General features: G+C 34.4%; 1 protein-coding gene across 1 annotated transcript in view; it reads left to right on the top strand.

Annotated features, from left to right (window-relative positions):
- LOC122789837 (connector enhancer of kinase suppressor of ras 2-like) overlaps positions 1-13,949 on the top strand; it is a 2,725,661-nt gene that overhangs the window by 2,457,525 nt on the left and 254,187 nt on the right. The window contains exon 9 of the mRNA XM_044057275.1: positions 10,853-10,999. Within this exon, the coding sequence (XP_043913210.1) occupies positions 10,853-10,999 (147 nt within the window). The remainder of the gene's footprint in view (positions 1-10,852; positions 11,000-13,949) is intronic.

Below are 13,949 nucleotides of genomic sequence, written 5' to 3'. Positions count from 1 at the left end.
ATGGACTGGTGAGCAAGGTATTGCTAGCATCTCTTATGAACGGTGTCTGATGGCTATTTTCCTTATCTTTATGTCTTTGCATTGCAACTAAATAGAGTTTCTTGTAGATCCTGCCAAGTCACTTTCAAGAAGCTGGTAGAGTGCCTCTGATATCTTGTTTGTTGTCATTGCAACTGCTTTCATAGCCAACCAGTATCCCTTCTTAGCTCGGTATGCTTTTTCTTTCTCACACTTTTTCCTGCACTGCTTTCTTTTGAAAACTTCTTGGACTTCTGCATTTCACCACCTGCTTTCCTTCTGTACTTTATTTCCATACCCAGCTTGGCTGCATATTTGTTCTATAGTCATCACACCTGCTGTTTTGAGATGCTGACATTCTTCAGCTGGATAAATTTCCTCCACTTCCTAGAGCCTTGTGTTTCCTTGAACTCTTGTATTTTCAACTCAGTCAACTTCCAGGTCATCAGTTTGTCTTTGGCCATAGATACAAGCCTTCTCTGACCACTGCTTGCAGATGTGTTGTAGCCACAAATGGTTTATGGTGTGGGCTAACTGTCTCACTTTGATAAGTTTGCAATCTGATTTTATCCTAATGCCTTTTCCTTACTAGAAAGTTTACCTCAGTTGCATATTGGCTATTCTTGTACGTGATCTTGTGATTGTCAGTCGTGCTGAACCATGTGTTGGCCACCATCAAGCCATTTACCAGGTAGAAGTATAGAATCGCCTCTTCTTCTTTATTTCTTTTCTCCACCTATTCAGACCCGGGCAGTCCTTATACATTGTTCTGTCTGTCCTGCTATGAGCATTTAGATCCCATGTTAACACCAACTCATGCTGTCCTGCTTTATCTAGTAGGTCCTTCAACTGCTTTCTGCATGCACTCTTTTCCTTGTCAGCACAACCCTGCTGTGGGGCATCGGCTGAGATTATGAACACTGGCCTATCTTAACATGGGAGAGCAACTGCTATGAGTCTTTTATTAACTGATGATATCCCTCACTCTCTTTAGAAGACTCTTCCTCATTACAATTCCTACACTATTTCTAGTCTGTCTTCCCCCTTCAGGATCCCAAGCCAAGTACCTTTGCTGTACTGCATCCACCTTGTCTCCTGTACACAAAATGTTCAGTCTCCTCCGTACCATCATGTCATCCACTTCCAAGCTGAATCCTGTCAGTGAAACTATATTTAGTGCAACAATCTTTAGTTCATGTCTGGCAGATTGATCGGTTGGATCCAGCTTTTGCTCAACAGAGCTATTCCTAGTAACTCAAGCTAGGCAACTAGATACTGGGTAACTTAGTGGCTTATTGACCGAGAACTGCTGGGCTTTATGACAAGCACACACTGACCAAAAGAGGCACATAGACCCCTTCCACCATTATTATGGGTCCCTGACATAGGTTGGATCCTCAACCTACTTAATCACCAGCAAATAGACATGCCTATTTTTAGCGACACTTTGTAGTGGTTTCTGCAGAATTAATGCATTTGTCATTTTTGTACTGCACAAATATGTTATGTCAGCTTTATTAAAAAAAATTATGTGAAAGTCTAGAGCATTTTAATGTATGCAACTCTTTGCATAGATGCTTTAACTGATCTAAAGCAACTTATGTGAATCATATAGTTTATAAGCTGATATAGTGCTTTCTAAGTGACATGTTTTTCTGAGTTATGGTATAAGCCTTTTATAGTCAATGTCTATTTTGCTAGATGGGTTGTGTTGTACAGGACTGCTAAATTTCCTATAAGGAGTTAGTGAAAACAAAGTTGAAAACACATCTGTAAGTTATGTACGGTCAATTATCAGTCATATGTTTGCACTAAAATTACGAAAACATTTTAAGTTTCATCAGCATTTCTTCAAATGGCATTTTAAAATTACATTTAGTGCTATGTCAGTTTAGAAGTATCAGGCCAAAGTGTTTATGAATATATTGCTAAGTTCCATAAATGGGAGTCACACAGAATGTCCAACACATGGCCTCAAAGTAGCACAATTTACGAAAGAAAATCACACTACTGTTCCATTGTGTATGGAGCCATCATTATTGTTTGAATTCTGATGAATGTGTTTAACACTAGTATTTTGTAATACAGTATCACAAGGTACCTTTAGAATGTCACTCTAGAGCAAACTACTTGTGTTAAAGCACACAGTTTTTGAGTACAGTCAGCTACAACATTCAAATAAGGTTTATGAGATGAACATCTTCCAATGTGAGGGTCACAGTGTAAGACTTCAGAGCTGCAAACTAATGTATTGAAGCTGAATGTTGGCATGAAGTAGCCATCCAAATCTGAATCAGAAAAGAGTGCATCACTTTTAAAGTACTTCAGCAATAAGTAGAAAATATATGTAATGTGCCCTCTAGTGTTTAACTGTGAATATTCACTGAAGAGCTTATATGAGCTGGAAGAAACTGCATTTACAATGGATAGGAGCGATGTGATGTGTCTCATGATAATTATTTCAGCTGTTCAACGCACATGCATGTCGAAGACATAAATAGTAGATATGATAGTAATTGATCCCAGTTTCTGCCCCCTTCTTCAATAGCATTTTTCAGTATGGATTTTACTGTTTGGTTAAAACACTGCATTAATCGGGATGGTTTACTGTTTTTTTTTAATTGTTTGACCTTAAAGCACTGTCACATTGGGCGCATTATTGGGTGCATTATTCTGGACATAGTCAGAATCACCTGTACAGTGAGTATTTCCTTAGGTATGCCTGCTCTGGAAAATAAAACTCTCTTTCCAGCTATAGCTATAGTGTTAGTCTTGTATAGTAAGACAGCTTCATGGCACTTAGTTGCATAGTCCAAAAAAACTATAATTTTATGAACGTCATTGCTGGATTTTACCAATGGCCTAACAATGCCAACACACTGCATTCAAATGATACTTCTATGGTAGGCATTTAAATGAAAGGATTTTTACAACCTGATGAGTGGTTACCTTGTGTTATTCAGAGAATGCAACAGACGTTTTCGACTTCTTTCATTATTCTATATCACTAAAATGTTATGATTTTTGATTTAGTCGTATCAATTCCTATGTATTACCCTAGTAATTTGGCTGTGTGCTTATCTCTTCTCTAGATTTCTGAAAGGCTTGAGCCTATTAACTTGGCATGCTACTTCACTTCTTACCTTATTTACTTTGTGCAACAAGTCATCTTATAACTCCAAGTATAGGTAAGAAGTAGGATCATCTTATGGAGCTACTTTCCCTACAAGTCTATCTATATTTTCTCTTGCTATACTCAAAATAGTACCTTCTCTTCATGTCTTTTCAAAACTCCTTTTCTCATCTCCCATTTTGCTTTTTTTTTTATTTCACACACACACATTTGAATTATTGCATTCATTATGAGCATAGGAATATAATGGACATCCTTGTTTTAACTCATCTCTTACAATTTTATCTTTCTTTTCATCTATCCATTAACCATAGTGCCCATCCAGGGCATTTCATATAATTTTTATAATATTCATTTTTTTGTCCTGTCCTATATGTCTTTAAAATCTTCCACATTGCTTCAAGACTAAACTTAACTTTGCCACATCAAATATCACTAGCCTTACTTCCTTATTTTCTTTCAGAATCACCCTTTACTTATTTTACTATTATTACATATCCTTCACCTCTTTCCCCTTGATTCTGAAAATTCTTTTCCTATAGCTTCATCCAGAACCCTTTATATCCTTGTTCTATTTTCATGAAGATTTTATCATCTGCATTTCCCAATATCAGTCAAACATTTCAGTATCTTTTCTTTTCTTATTTTTCAGAATAAACTTAATTCCTATACCACAAATCCTTCCATCTGTTATTAGTTTCTCTAGCCATTCATTTAATATTTTACAGAACATTATCTTCTCATTTCCATTCAAATCTTAATAATATTCATAACCTAATCCATCTACCCCTAGTGCTTCTTCCCTTATTTCTTTTATGGTAATCCCCTTTTCTTGAGAATTCTTGACATTTTCAGATTTTTTTTACAGTCCATACTTCTTGTTATATCACTTCCTCTTCATACATTCTACCTACAAATATTTCCAGTTTCCATTATTTATCTTTCCTTTTATCTAATATTTCCGTCTTCATCAAACATTACATCCATATGTTCATAGATTAGTACTAGGATAACTGCCCTTGTGGGCCATTTTAACCCTAGCCAATTATCCCATGTAAAAATCAAACCCTGCACCTTGTATCTATAAGGTAAATGGTTTACCATTACAATTTTGCCGTGCAATTGCTCGGCTATGAAGTATTCGAACAACAGATGTTCGAATACTTCATATTTTGGCAGGTTACATGAACGAACGGTATAATTGCGAATGGATTTTGCATTCACAATTATAACGTTCGCTCATGTAAAGGGATCGCGGTACAGTGTGGTTAGGGAAATACATCCCTTTCCTCACTGTAGTGTGATCTCGGAGTTGGAATATTAAGTTGGGGGGGTGTGGGGGGGTGCAGGGGAGCTTGCCCCCCTGCATAAATGTGATTTTAGGCTAGCTAGTTAGGGAGTTAAGGGAAGGGTGGGATTGCTGTTAAGTGTCGAAAATGTCGTTCATTAACAGCTGTTTTCCGACATTGGGAACATTCAGAATTGTGTACTTTTGGTGAAACACTTCGCTAATAAGTACACTTTTTTTTTATTTTTGTAATTATGATAGTAAACCAGGTAAACACCATATCCATTATACCAACTAATTCTTCCTTTCTTATTTAACCTCGTTTTCCAAAAGTGATGAAATTTCCTGTTTTTTCCTTTTAAAAATCTTTGCCTAAATTACATATTTTTACTTTTCTCTGATTTTATACAGCTGTCTTTCTAATTTTCTTCTATCACAGTTTTATTTCTTTTTCTGTTCTATATAATTTCATTATATACTCTCCTATTCCTGTTTCATTCTTTTTTCTACAATCAAAATATTTTCTTGTATTTTTCTTTGTAAGCGCTACACCTCTCTGTCCAGATTTCTTAATAGGCACTCTTTCCTAAATTCTGTTTTCATAAAATGTTGTGTTGCATTTGCATCACATCTAACAAACTTATAACCTTCATACTTATTTTGATATCATTCAGTCACTACCACATCCACAATACCATTTTAAATGCTGCTTACATTTAGTGATATTAGTTCTACATAATCCATTTCCTATTTGAATGTTTTATTTACAGATTTTATTTTCCTTTTCTTTCTCCATACTCACCCATCCAGTTGCTTTATCATCATTTTTTATTTGTTGTTGTTCTTTCTCAAATGCTTCCTCTCCCTATTTCTCTGCTTCACTTCCTAGTGCTTCAAATCTGCTTTCATCTTGCACTATAATGCTTTGTCATTGTATAACATTTTCTAACTTATACACATTATCCTTCTCCATGTTGTTGCATTTAGTTTTTTAGTTATCTCCCCATATTACTTGCTCTAACTTTATCTTCAGTTACATTATCATCTGATTGTCTTTCTTCTGAAATACTTTTGTCTTCTTCTAACCTTTCCTTTCCTAATACACAGCAGTCAAACCAAAACTGACCAAATACATTGCATTTTCTACTCTTAGGCCTACAATTGTTTGTGGTATTTCCCTATTCCCGACACTGACTGCCCATTTCTTGTCCAAATGTTTCTTTCATCATATATTTCACCATATATACCTTATTACAATCAGTGAGAAAAAAATCTGTAATTCAAGTTTCTCTTTGTCCATAATTCTGAATTACACATTTATGTTATTCCTGAACTGTAGTCTCAAGTTCTGAACAATAAACTTTCTACATCACATTTATAAAATTTTGAAGTAAATATTTCAAAAGTAACTTTTCAAAAGTCTTCTTTTCCTAAGTGTATTAATGCTCTTATGTCCTCTGTTTTAAACCCCAAAGCAAAGTAATACTGTCCATGACTTTACACCAGTTAATAGTGTCACTGTTCATTGTTTTGATTCTTAACACAGGTCTTGTCTTTTGTTTTTTGTTTTTTGGCTTTACATAAGTCTTTGCCTTCTATCAACTTTAAGTGCAGCATGTTTTTGCCTTGGCTTAATATTTCTACATATGAATGAGTTTAGTTTTCTTACTGCTTACAACAATACCCTGTTGCATGGGCATGCTTTTAAAACCAACTACTGAACTGTTCGAGCATTCTCCAAAGCTACTGTCAGCACCTTCTGGTAATCCAGCTCCTTTTCCCAATTTAACTGCTAGTACCTCCTCTGTTACCCCTCCCAGCATATGATTCTCCAGAATACTCCAAATGACTTCCTTATCAGTGTTCATCTCACCTTAATCCATCATCTCCATCAACACAGGAGTTTCTAGACCTTATCTCTCCAACTATGTAAAATCAGTCTCTTATTTTGAGAATCAGTTTGCAATAATTCAGTATTCCCCTGTCAGCCTGTTGTCTAGCTTCTTCCTCCATCTTGGAAAACTTTGACCATGGCAGCAGCATTCCAGTACCAATTAGTGAATGAAAAGAATACATTGAGAGCTCCACTACTTTGCTTCTGAAATATTTTCCCATGGGTTTATACAATAATATTTCTTCATAATATTATTATGCCATACCTTTCTATCTTCAGCTTCATCAATTTTTATTTTCCACATTCTTATCTTTTGTTGATTGTTCTCTATTTCTTTATTTATTCTTTTTTTCTTTTAATTCTTATATTCTCCAAAAAATCCTTGTACTTATACAGCATTTTAATTGTCACTAATTTCTCATTCTTTTTGCTTTATCATTTCAGTACCTTATATGTGTTTAATGAAGCAGCATACACTCTTGGATTTATCAAAACTAATCCTCCACTTTCCCTGTCTATATATAAAATACCTATTTTAATAGGATTTAGTCTTGACTCCCATACAAGACAAAAATATTTCTAATAACAGTTTTTCATGTCCTATAGGAATTATGATGACACTAGACAAATTGCTATCTTTCCCAGTAACACTGAATTAATGATTTACACATTTTTCTTGTACATTAATCTATACATTTTCTATAATATACACATATTTTATTTCCCTTATTATTAGACCCCATCTTTCTTATTATCTTTATCAAAATATATCTCTAAAATAAACATTTCCTTCATAGAGAATTGAATACCTGCTATTTTTATTGTCACCCAATCCTTTACTTCTTATACTTAAATCTTATACATTAATCTATACATTTTCTATGACATACAAATATCCTTTTGTTTTCATTATTATCAGACCCTATCTTTTCTTATGCTTTTCTTTATCAAAAGTTATCCCTAAATCAAATATTGTCTTCACAGAGAATTGAATATGTGCTATTTTTATCATGTCACCCATTGCTTTATTTCTTATACATTAATATATACATGTTCTATGATATACACACATCCTTTTATTTTCTTTATTATTAGATCCCATCCTTTCTTATGATCCTCTTTATCAAAATGTATACCTAAAACAACTATTTTCATCATAGAGAATTGAATACCTGCAATTTTATTGTCACTCAATCCTTTACTTTTTTCTTTCTTAAGTATCATACCTCATTCTCTTAAACTTTCAGCTAAATAAATAATAACTTCATCTATAATAATAATATAATCTGTGCAAGACATCATAACTGGAATTTCAACCTGCATTTAGATTCTATAACTTGCATTCTTCACTTTCTGATTTACGTCTCTAACTACTGAATTTATAAGCAAAACAAATAAAATGTTCACAGGACACAATTGCTTTATACTACTATTAATAGCAATTCATTTAATTATCCATCTATTAATTAAACACTTCTTTTTATTGCTCTCATAGGTTATTATACACACTTGCTTGACATTATTATTAATATTGTACATGTTCATTATTTTCCCCAAAATATTGTGCTATATAAAATCAGATGCTTTATTAATATCACCTACTATAAGTTTTGCATATTCTTTCTTTCTATTTATAAAATTTATAATTTCTCACACTATAATTAATAATTCCTGAAATCCATTTCCTCTTATACCGTATACACCTTCCTCCATGATCTATTGCATGTTACTTTCAAATCTCTTTTATATTATTTTCATAAATATCTTATCTGTATTGTATAAAGCTACCAGTCTCCAATTTTTTATATCTTCTCTTTCTCCCCTTTTCCATATATAAATTTTAACATTCCACTACACAATTCCTTGTATTTTAATCTATCATTTAACCATTCATTAAATACACATATTAAACATTTTTCTGCCATCCATTTTGATTTTTTACATTTCAAATCCAGTACCATCTGGACCTGATACTGTTTCTGCATGTAACTGTTTACTTTATATGAATTAGAAAAGGTATTTAATCTAATTACCAAGTTCTCTATTATTTTGCTCAGAATTTTTTTTACTTCTCATTCCTTCAAATCATGTATCTTTTTTTACTAAACATTTCTTCTGCATGACTTACAACAATTTCTGTAATTTGTTGCTGACTTTTCTTTTTGATACATTCTTTGCCTTTCTTTTATCTCATTTTACTGCTATTCTCTTTACTGTGTTACTTAAATAAGTGGAAACTTCATTTCTCCCTTGTAAAAAATATTTTTGTTTATATAATAGTTTTCTACTTCTCTCATAATTTTTCTTATAAATCTTTTTTCTTTCTCAGAATAATCTCTGTTATTTTCCAAATTATCTATCATTTCTCTATGCGTTTTAGCTTTATTACAGTTTTTTATTTGTTTCTTTTTTCAACAATAAATATTTTTATATTTTCTTTTAAAAGCAATCTACCATTCTGACCAACTGACATAAAATACTCTCATATTAATATGATCCTTTCACAATTGCTTAATGTCTGTCTTTCATTTTTCATTCCATTACTTTTCATTTATTTTTTCTATACCTTTTCTTATCTTTATATATTCCTCATTATAATATATTTCTACCCATATTTCCAAATGATCTGAAAAACCTGTCATGCTAGATTCTTCTTCCATTATTCATATTCTTTCGATACCAAAAATAACCTATTTCAGTTTTTTAAATTATCTGCCCTGTAAGTCCATACTTTTTTGTCCTATATAACTAATTTTCCATATTTTATTATCCCATCATCTTTATTTACATATTTTTCTCTTTTTGTATTACCCCTTAAGTCATAATAGGGCTGTCTTGTAATTATTATATTCATATTAACAAAAACATAATCCTATATTTTCTAAAATAAGTTTCCCTCTCTTTACTAATTAAATGTGCATATATAGCAATAATTCTATACACTTTTCTTGCCATCTTAAATCTATGATAGCTGTTTTTCCCATTTTTACTAATATAATATCAAAATGTTTAATTACTCTTCTATAAAAAATATGCTATGCCTGAAAACTGTTCATTCCCTATGTTCCATATTATTTCCCCATCCAATACCTTTTTTGTGTCTATAGTATTTCTTCTTGTATCATAATCCATAAGTCTTCACATGGCTTGCACAGTCTCAAAAATGTCACAAAACATCCCTTTTAATTAAAACAAATGCTCTTACCTCTTGAATGTCTGTTTACAATGCTAGAATTACATTGCCCTATACCTTGTATCTGTTCAGTTCCTTTTCCTTTTTAATCTATATTCTCACTATAAACTAACTTTTTTCCTTGCCTTTTTCTCTTTCTCCCTCCTTCCTGTGTGGCTGCTGCTGCCTCTCATTGTATGGCTCAGTCTGGTTTATTAGATATCACCCTACAACCCTCCCAACTGGAGACTTGTAACCATACACTCCTCTATGGCCGTCTCATACAGCCTCCTCTGGAACACATCCTCTGAATCCATCATAAAGCCACATGCTACTAGTTAGCTGGCATTCACCTCTGCACTCTTCTGCTATTCCATCTGGCAGACCATCCTCCCAGCCACCTCTGCACTAACAATGGGATGTGCACATGTATTCACATTCATACAAAAATGTGAATACAGATCACAAGCAGGGGAAATTCCCCAATGCCCTGTCCAAATTTCTCCCCAGTACTGTAAATATTATCTCAGGTCTCCCCAGAAATTATATATATATATATATATATATATATATATATATATATATATATATATATATATACACACACACACACACACACACACACACACACACACACACACACACACACACACACACACACACACACACAGACAAAGATGTATAATAATCTGCTTCCTCACTTATATATGAAAAATAATCATTCAAGACTGAAGTCTCATAACTTCTTGCTTGTTCTTATTAGCCACTATGTTACCTGGTATTTTTAATCAATTGTTAATAAATAACAAGGTAATAACATCAAAATCCTCCAAACATATGTCACATAATAATGAAAAATACAAACAGCAGTTATCACAAACACTGCAGAAGTACCCAGCAATATTCATATATAAAACAAGTTTCAATTCCATTACTAAAAGTCACTGGTCAGCAATTCCCCTAGATCATTCAAATATGTAAACAAAAATTATCATAAAGTCATTTCATTCTGACCTATCTAAATCTACTTGACATTTCTTTCTTTCTTTCTGCATAACGTCCGAAATGGCAACATATCTCCAACCATGTAAAACTACAGGTAAAGTCAGCATCATTTCAGTCATACCATCATATTATGCACAAAGGTTATTATTAATAGCAGCATTTTTTATTAAATATGAAACTAGCTTTCCACATGTTCAGCTAGTATGCTTATTTAAAAAACGCTTGATGAAATACTTTAAGGAAAAGTGAAAAACACAGCACTGTGTATCCATCTGTATATTGAACAGCTACAAAGCACTGGTTTCTGCTTCTACAGATTTTTTTGGAAATTCTCTCTTCCAGGTTGGCTGGCAGTTGAAGAACTTAGTGAATGCATTACGAGAAGATCCAAGTGGGGTGATTTTAACATTAAAGAAACGCCCACAGAATACCCTCACATCAGCCCCTGCACTTTTGAAAAATGTAAGATGGAAACCCCTTGCACTTCAGGTAAGTTGTCCATCTTCATATGTGTCTCTCTAAGTCACCATCTTTCTTCCTAACATGTGGACTGATAAAATAAGACTGTCAGACTCATTTACCAGAAAAAAAAAATGTCTTGAAAGGCTTTCTTAATGCATTATTATTTCTAATAATGTGATAAATATGTGATTAAATGTTTACAAAAAACATACAATAATTAATTTTAGCACAACTCTTCTGTCCTAATATAGTTGTGTTGTGCCTTCGCAGAATCCCTCATGATAAATGTAGTGAAGAGTAAGATCCCCAAGTTGTCACCTTCCCTTCCAGACTTTAGGTAGTATTCACAGTCCTGGTCTCCATTTCTTCATAGCATTAATCCATGAAAAGATGCGCTATGTCATTATGCAAATAAGGTCAATGGAGTCTTTTATACTGACTATACAAATGCAGACGTTTTTGGGTAAACTCACTTTCCTATGGCAAAAGTATAACAGGATAAGTGTTAATGGATAAGCAACTACACAGATATAATGCCTTAGACACTGGCATATTAGTATGATTGCTAGAGATAAAGGTAAAAATACCTCATTCACATACAAAACACATAAAGGTCCCTGGACTTGTTACAGCACCATCATATTACCCAAGGATTACTCAAGTTGCTTAGTTAGGAAACTTCAGACTTTTTAAAGGAAGGGAAAATAATAGAACCGTGGCAAATTAATATTAAAAGTTTAATGTGAGATAAGATTATTGTGGTCAGTTCAAGAAATGTTTGTTTTATTCACTTGGGGAATACTGTAAGCTATCATTTGTAAACAGGAAATTATTACAGCTGCAGCAGAAATAAGTGATTACTGTGAAAAATATTTGGTGTGCTCTAGTAATTGTGCATACATGATAGAAGTATGTGATGGGGCTAATGGAAGGACAGATGTGTTAACAAACTGCTTTACTTATATTAATGTAGTAATGATATTGCAAACATCACTTCAGTACAACTTGGCTGGACTCTGCATGTGCAATATCATTATAGTACTTTGAGAGGCTGATGAATGAAGAGAATGAGAGAGAGAGAGAGAGAGAAGGTTGGCTGATGTGGGGATAGTGAATCAGGAAGTGCAAAGGATTAGCAAGAAGGAAGTAAGGACAGTTATGAAGAGAATGAAGAATGTAAAGGCTGTGGTCTAGATGACATACCTGTTGAAGCATGGAGGTTTTTAAGAGAGAGGGAAGTGGAGTTTTTAACCAGATTGTTTAATGAAATCTTGAAAAGTGAGAGGATGGCTGGGGAGTGGAGAAGTGTTTTGGTACTGATTTTTTAAGAATAAGGGTGATGTGCTGAGTTGTAGTAACTACAGAGGGATAAAATTGATCAGTCACAGCATGAAGTCATGGGAAAGAATAGTGGAAGCTAGGTTAAGAAGAGAGGTGATGATTAGTGAGCAGCAGTATGGTTTCATGCCGGGAAAGAACACGACAGATGTGATGTTTGCTCTGAGGGTGTTGATGGAGAAGTATAGAGCAGGTCAGGAGGAGTTGCATTGTGTCTTTGTGGACTTAGAGAAAACATATGACAAGGTGCCTAGGGAGGAGTTGTGGTATTGTATGAGGAAGTCAGAAGTGGCAGAGAAGTATTTGACTGGTGCAGGATATGTACGAGAGTAGTGTGACAGTGGTGATGCCTGCAGTAGGAGTGATGGATGCGTTCAAGGTGGATGTGGGATTACATCAAGGATCAGATCTGAGCCCTTTCTTATTTGCAATGGTGATGGACAAATTGACAGACGAGATCAGACAGGAGTCCTCATGGATTATGATGTTTACAGATGACATTGTGATCTGTAGTGAGTGAGAGTAGGGAACAGGTTGAGGAGACCCTGGAAAGATGGAGATATGCTCTAGAGAGAAGAGGAATGAAGGTCAACAGGACTAAGACAGAATATATGTGTGTGAATGAGAGGGAGGATAGAGGAATGGTGAGGATGCAGAGTAGAGTTGGAAGTGGATGATTTTAAATATGTGGGATCAACAGTTTAGAGTAATGGTGAGTGTGGAAGAGAGGTGATGAAGAAAGTTCAGGCAGGGTGGAATGGGTGGAGAAGAGTGTCAGGAGTTATTTGTGACAGACAGGTACCAGTAAGAGTGAAAGGGAAGGTCTACAAGAGGGTAGTGAGACCAGCTATGTTATATGGGTTGGAGACTGTGGCATTGATGAAAAGACAGGCATCAGAGCTGGAGGTGGCATAGTTAAAGATGTTAAGAGTTGTATTGTGTGTGATGAGGATGGACAGGATTAGAAATGAGTATATTAGAGGGCCAGCTCAGGTTGGACGGTTTGGAGACAAAGCCAGAGAGGTGAGATTGCATTGGTCTGGACATGTGCTTAGGAGGGATTCTGGGTATATTTGGAAAAGGATGCTTAAGATGGAGCTGCCAGGTAAGAGGAAAAGAGGAAGGCCTAAGATAAGGTTTATGGATGTGGTGAGAGAGGACATGCAAGTGGTTAGTGTGATAGAGCAAAATGCAGAGGACAAGAAGAAATGTAAAGAGATGATTCGCTGAGGTGACCCCTAATGGGAACAGCCAAAAGAAGAATTCTCAAAATGTCTCATTAAGTTTGTGGCCAAAACTATATTGCACTGTGTTAATTGTGTAAGATGTTGACCCAGTGGTACAGGTTCCATACCTTACGCTATCAGGTACCTGAGGAAAAAGAAAAACTATTTCAGTGTACCCTAAGCTGTTATTGTTATATATTATATGCATGGTGAACAAATTATCTCCCCACTTTGCAGATAAAATGGCCCTTGTTTGATTCTTCAGGGCATTTTTGTCATACTTAATCAAATCCATAGTTGTTAATTGCATTTTTCTATAACAGTGAGGAAAATCACAAAGGGAAATCGAGGGCTAATTGTCTGGTGATGGTTATAAAGCCAAAGTCTTATCTCAATAACTATGAGAAGATGTA

This window comes from Protopterus annectens, chromosome 15.part0, assembly GCF_019279795.1.
Source record: "Protopterus annectens isolate FY-2018-M chromosome 15.part0, PAN1.0, whole genome shotgun sequence".
NCBI lineage: Eukaryota > Metazoa > Chordata > Ceratodontiformes > Protopteridae > Protopterus > Protopterus annectens.
Note: the sequence above shows the minus strand (reverse complement) of the source record. Positions and strands in the feature narration are given on the sequence as shown.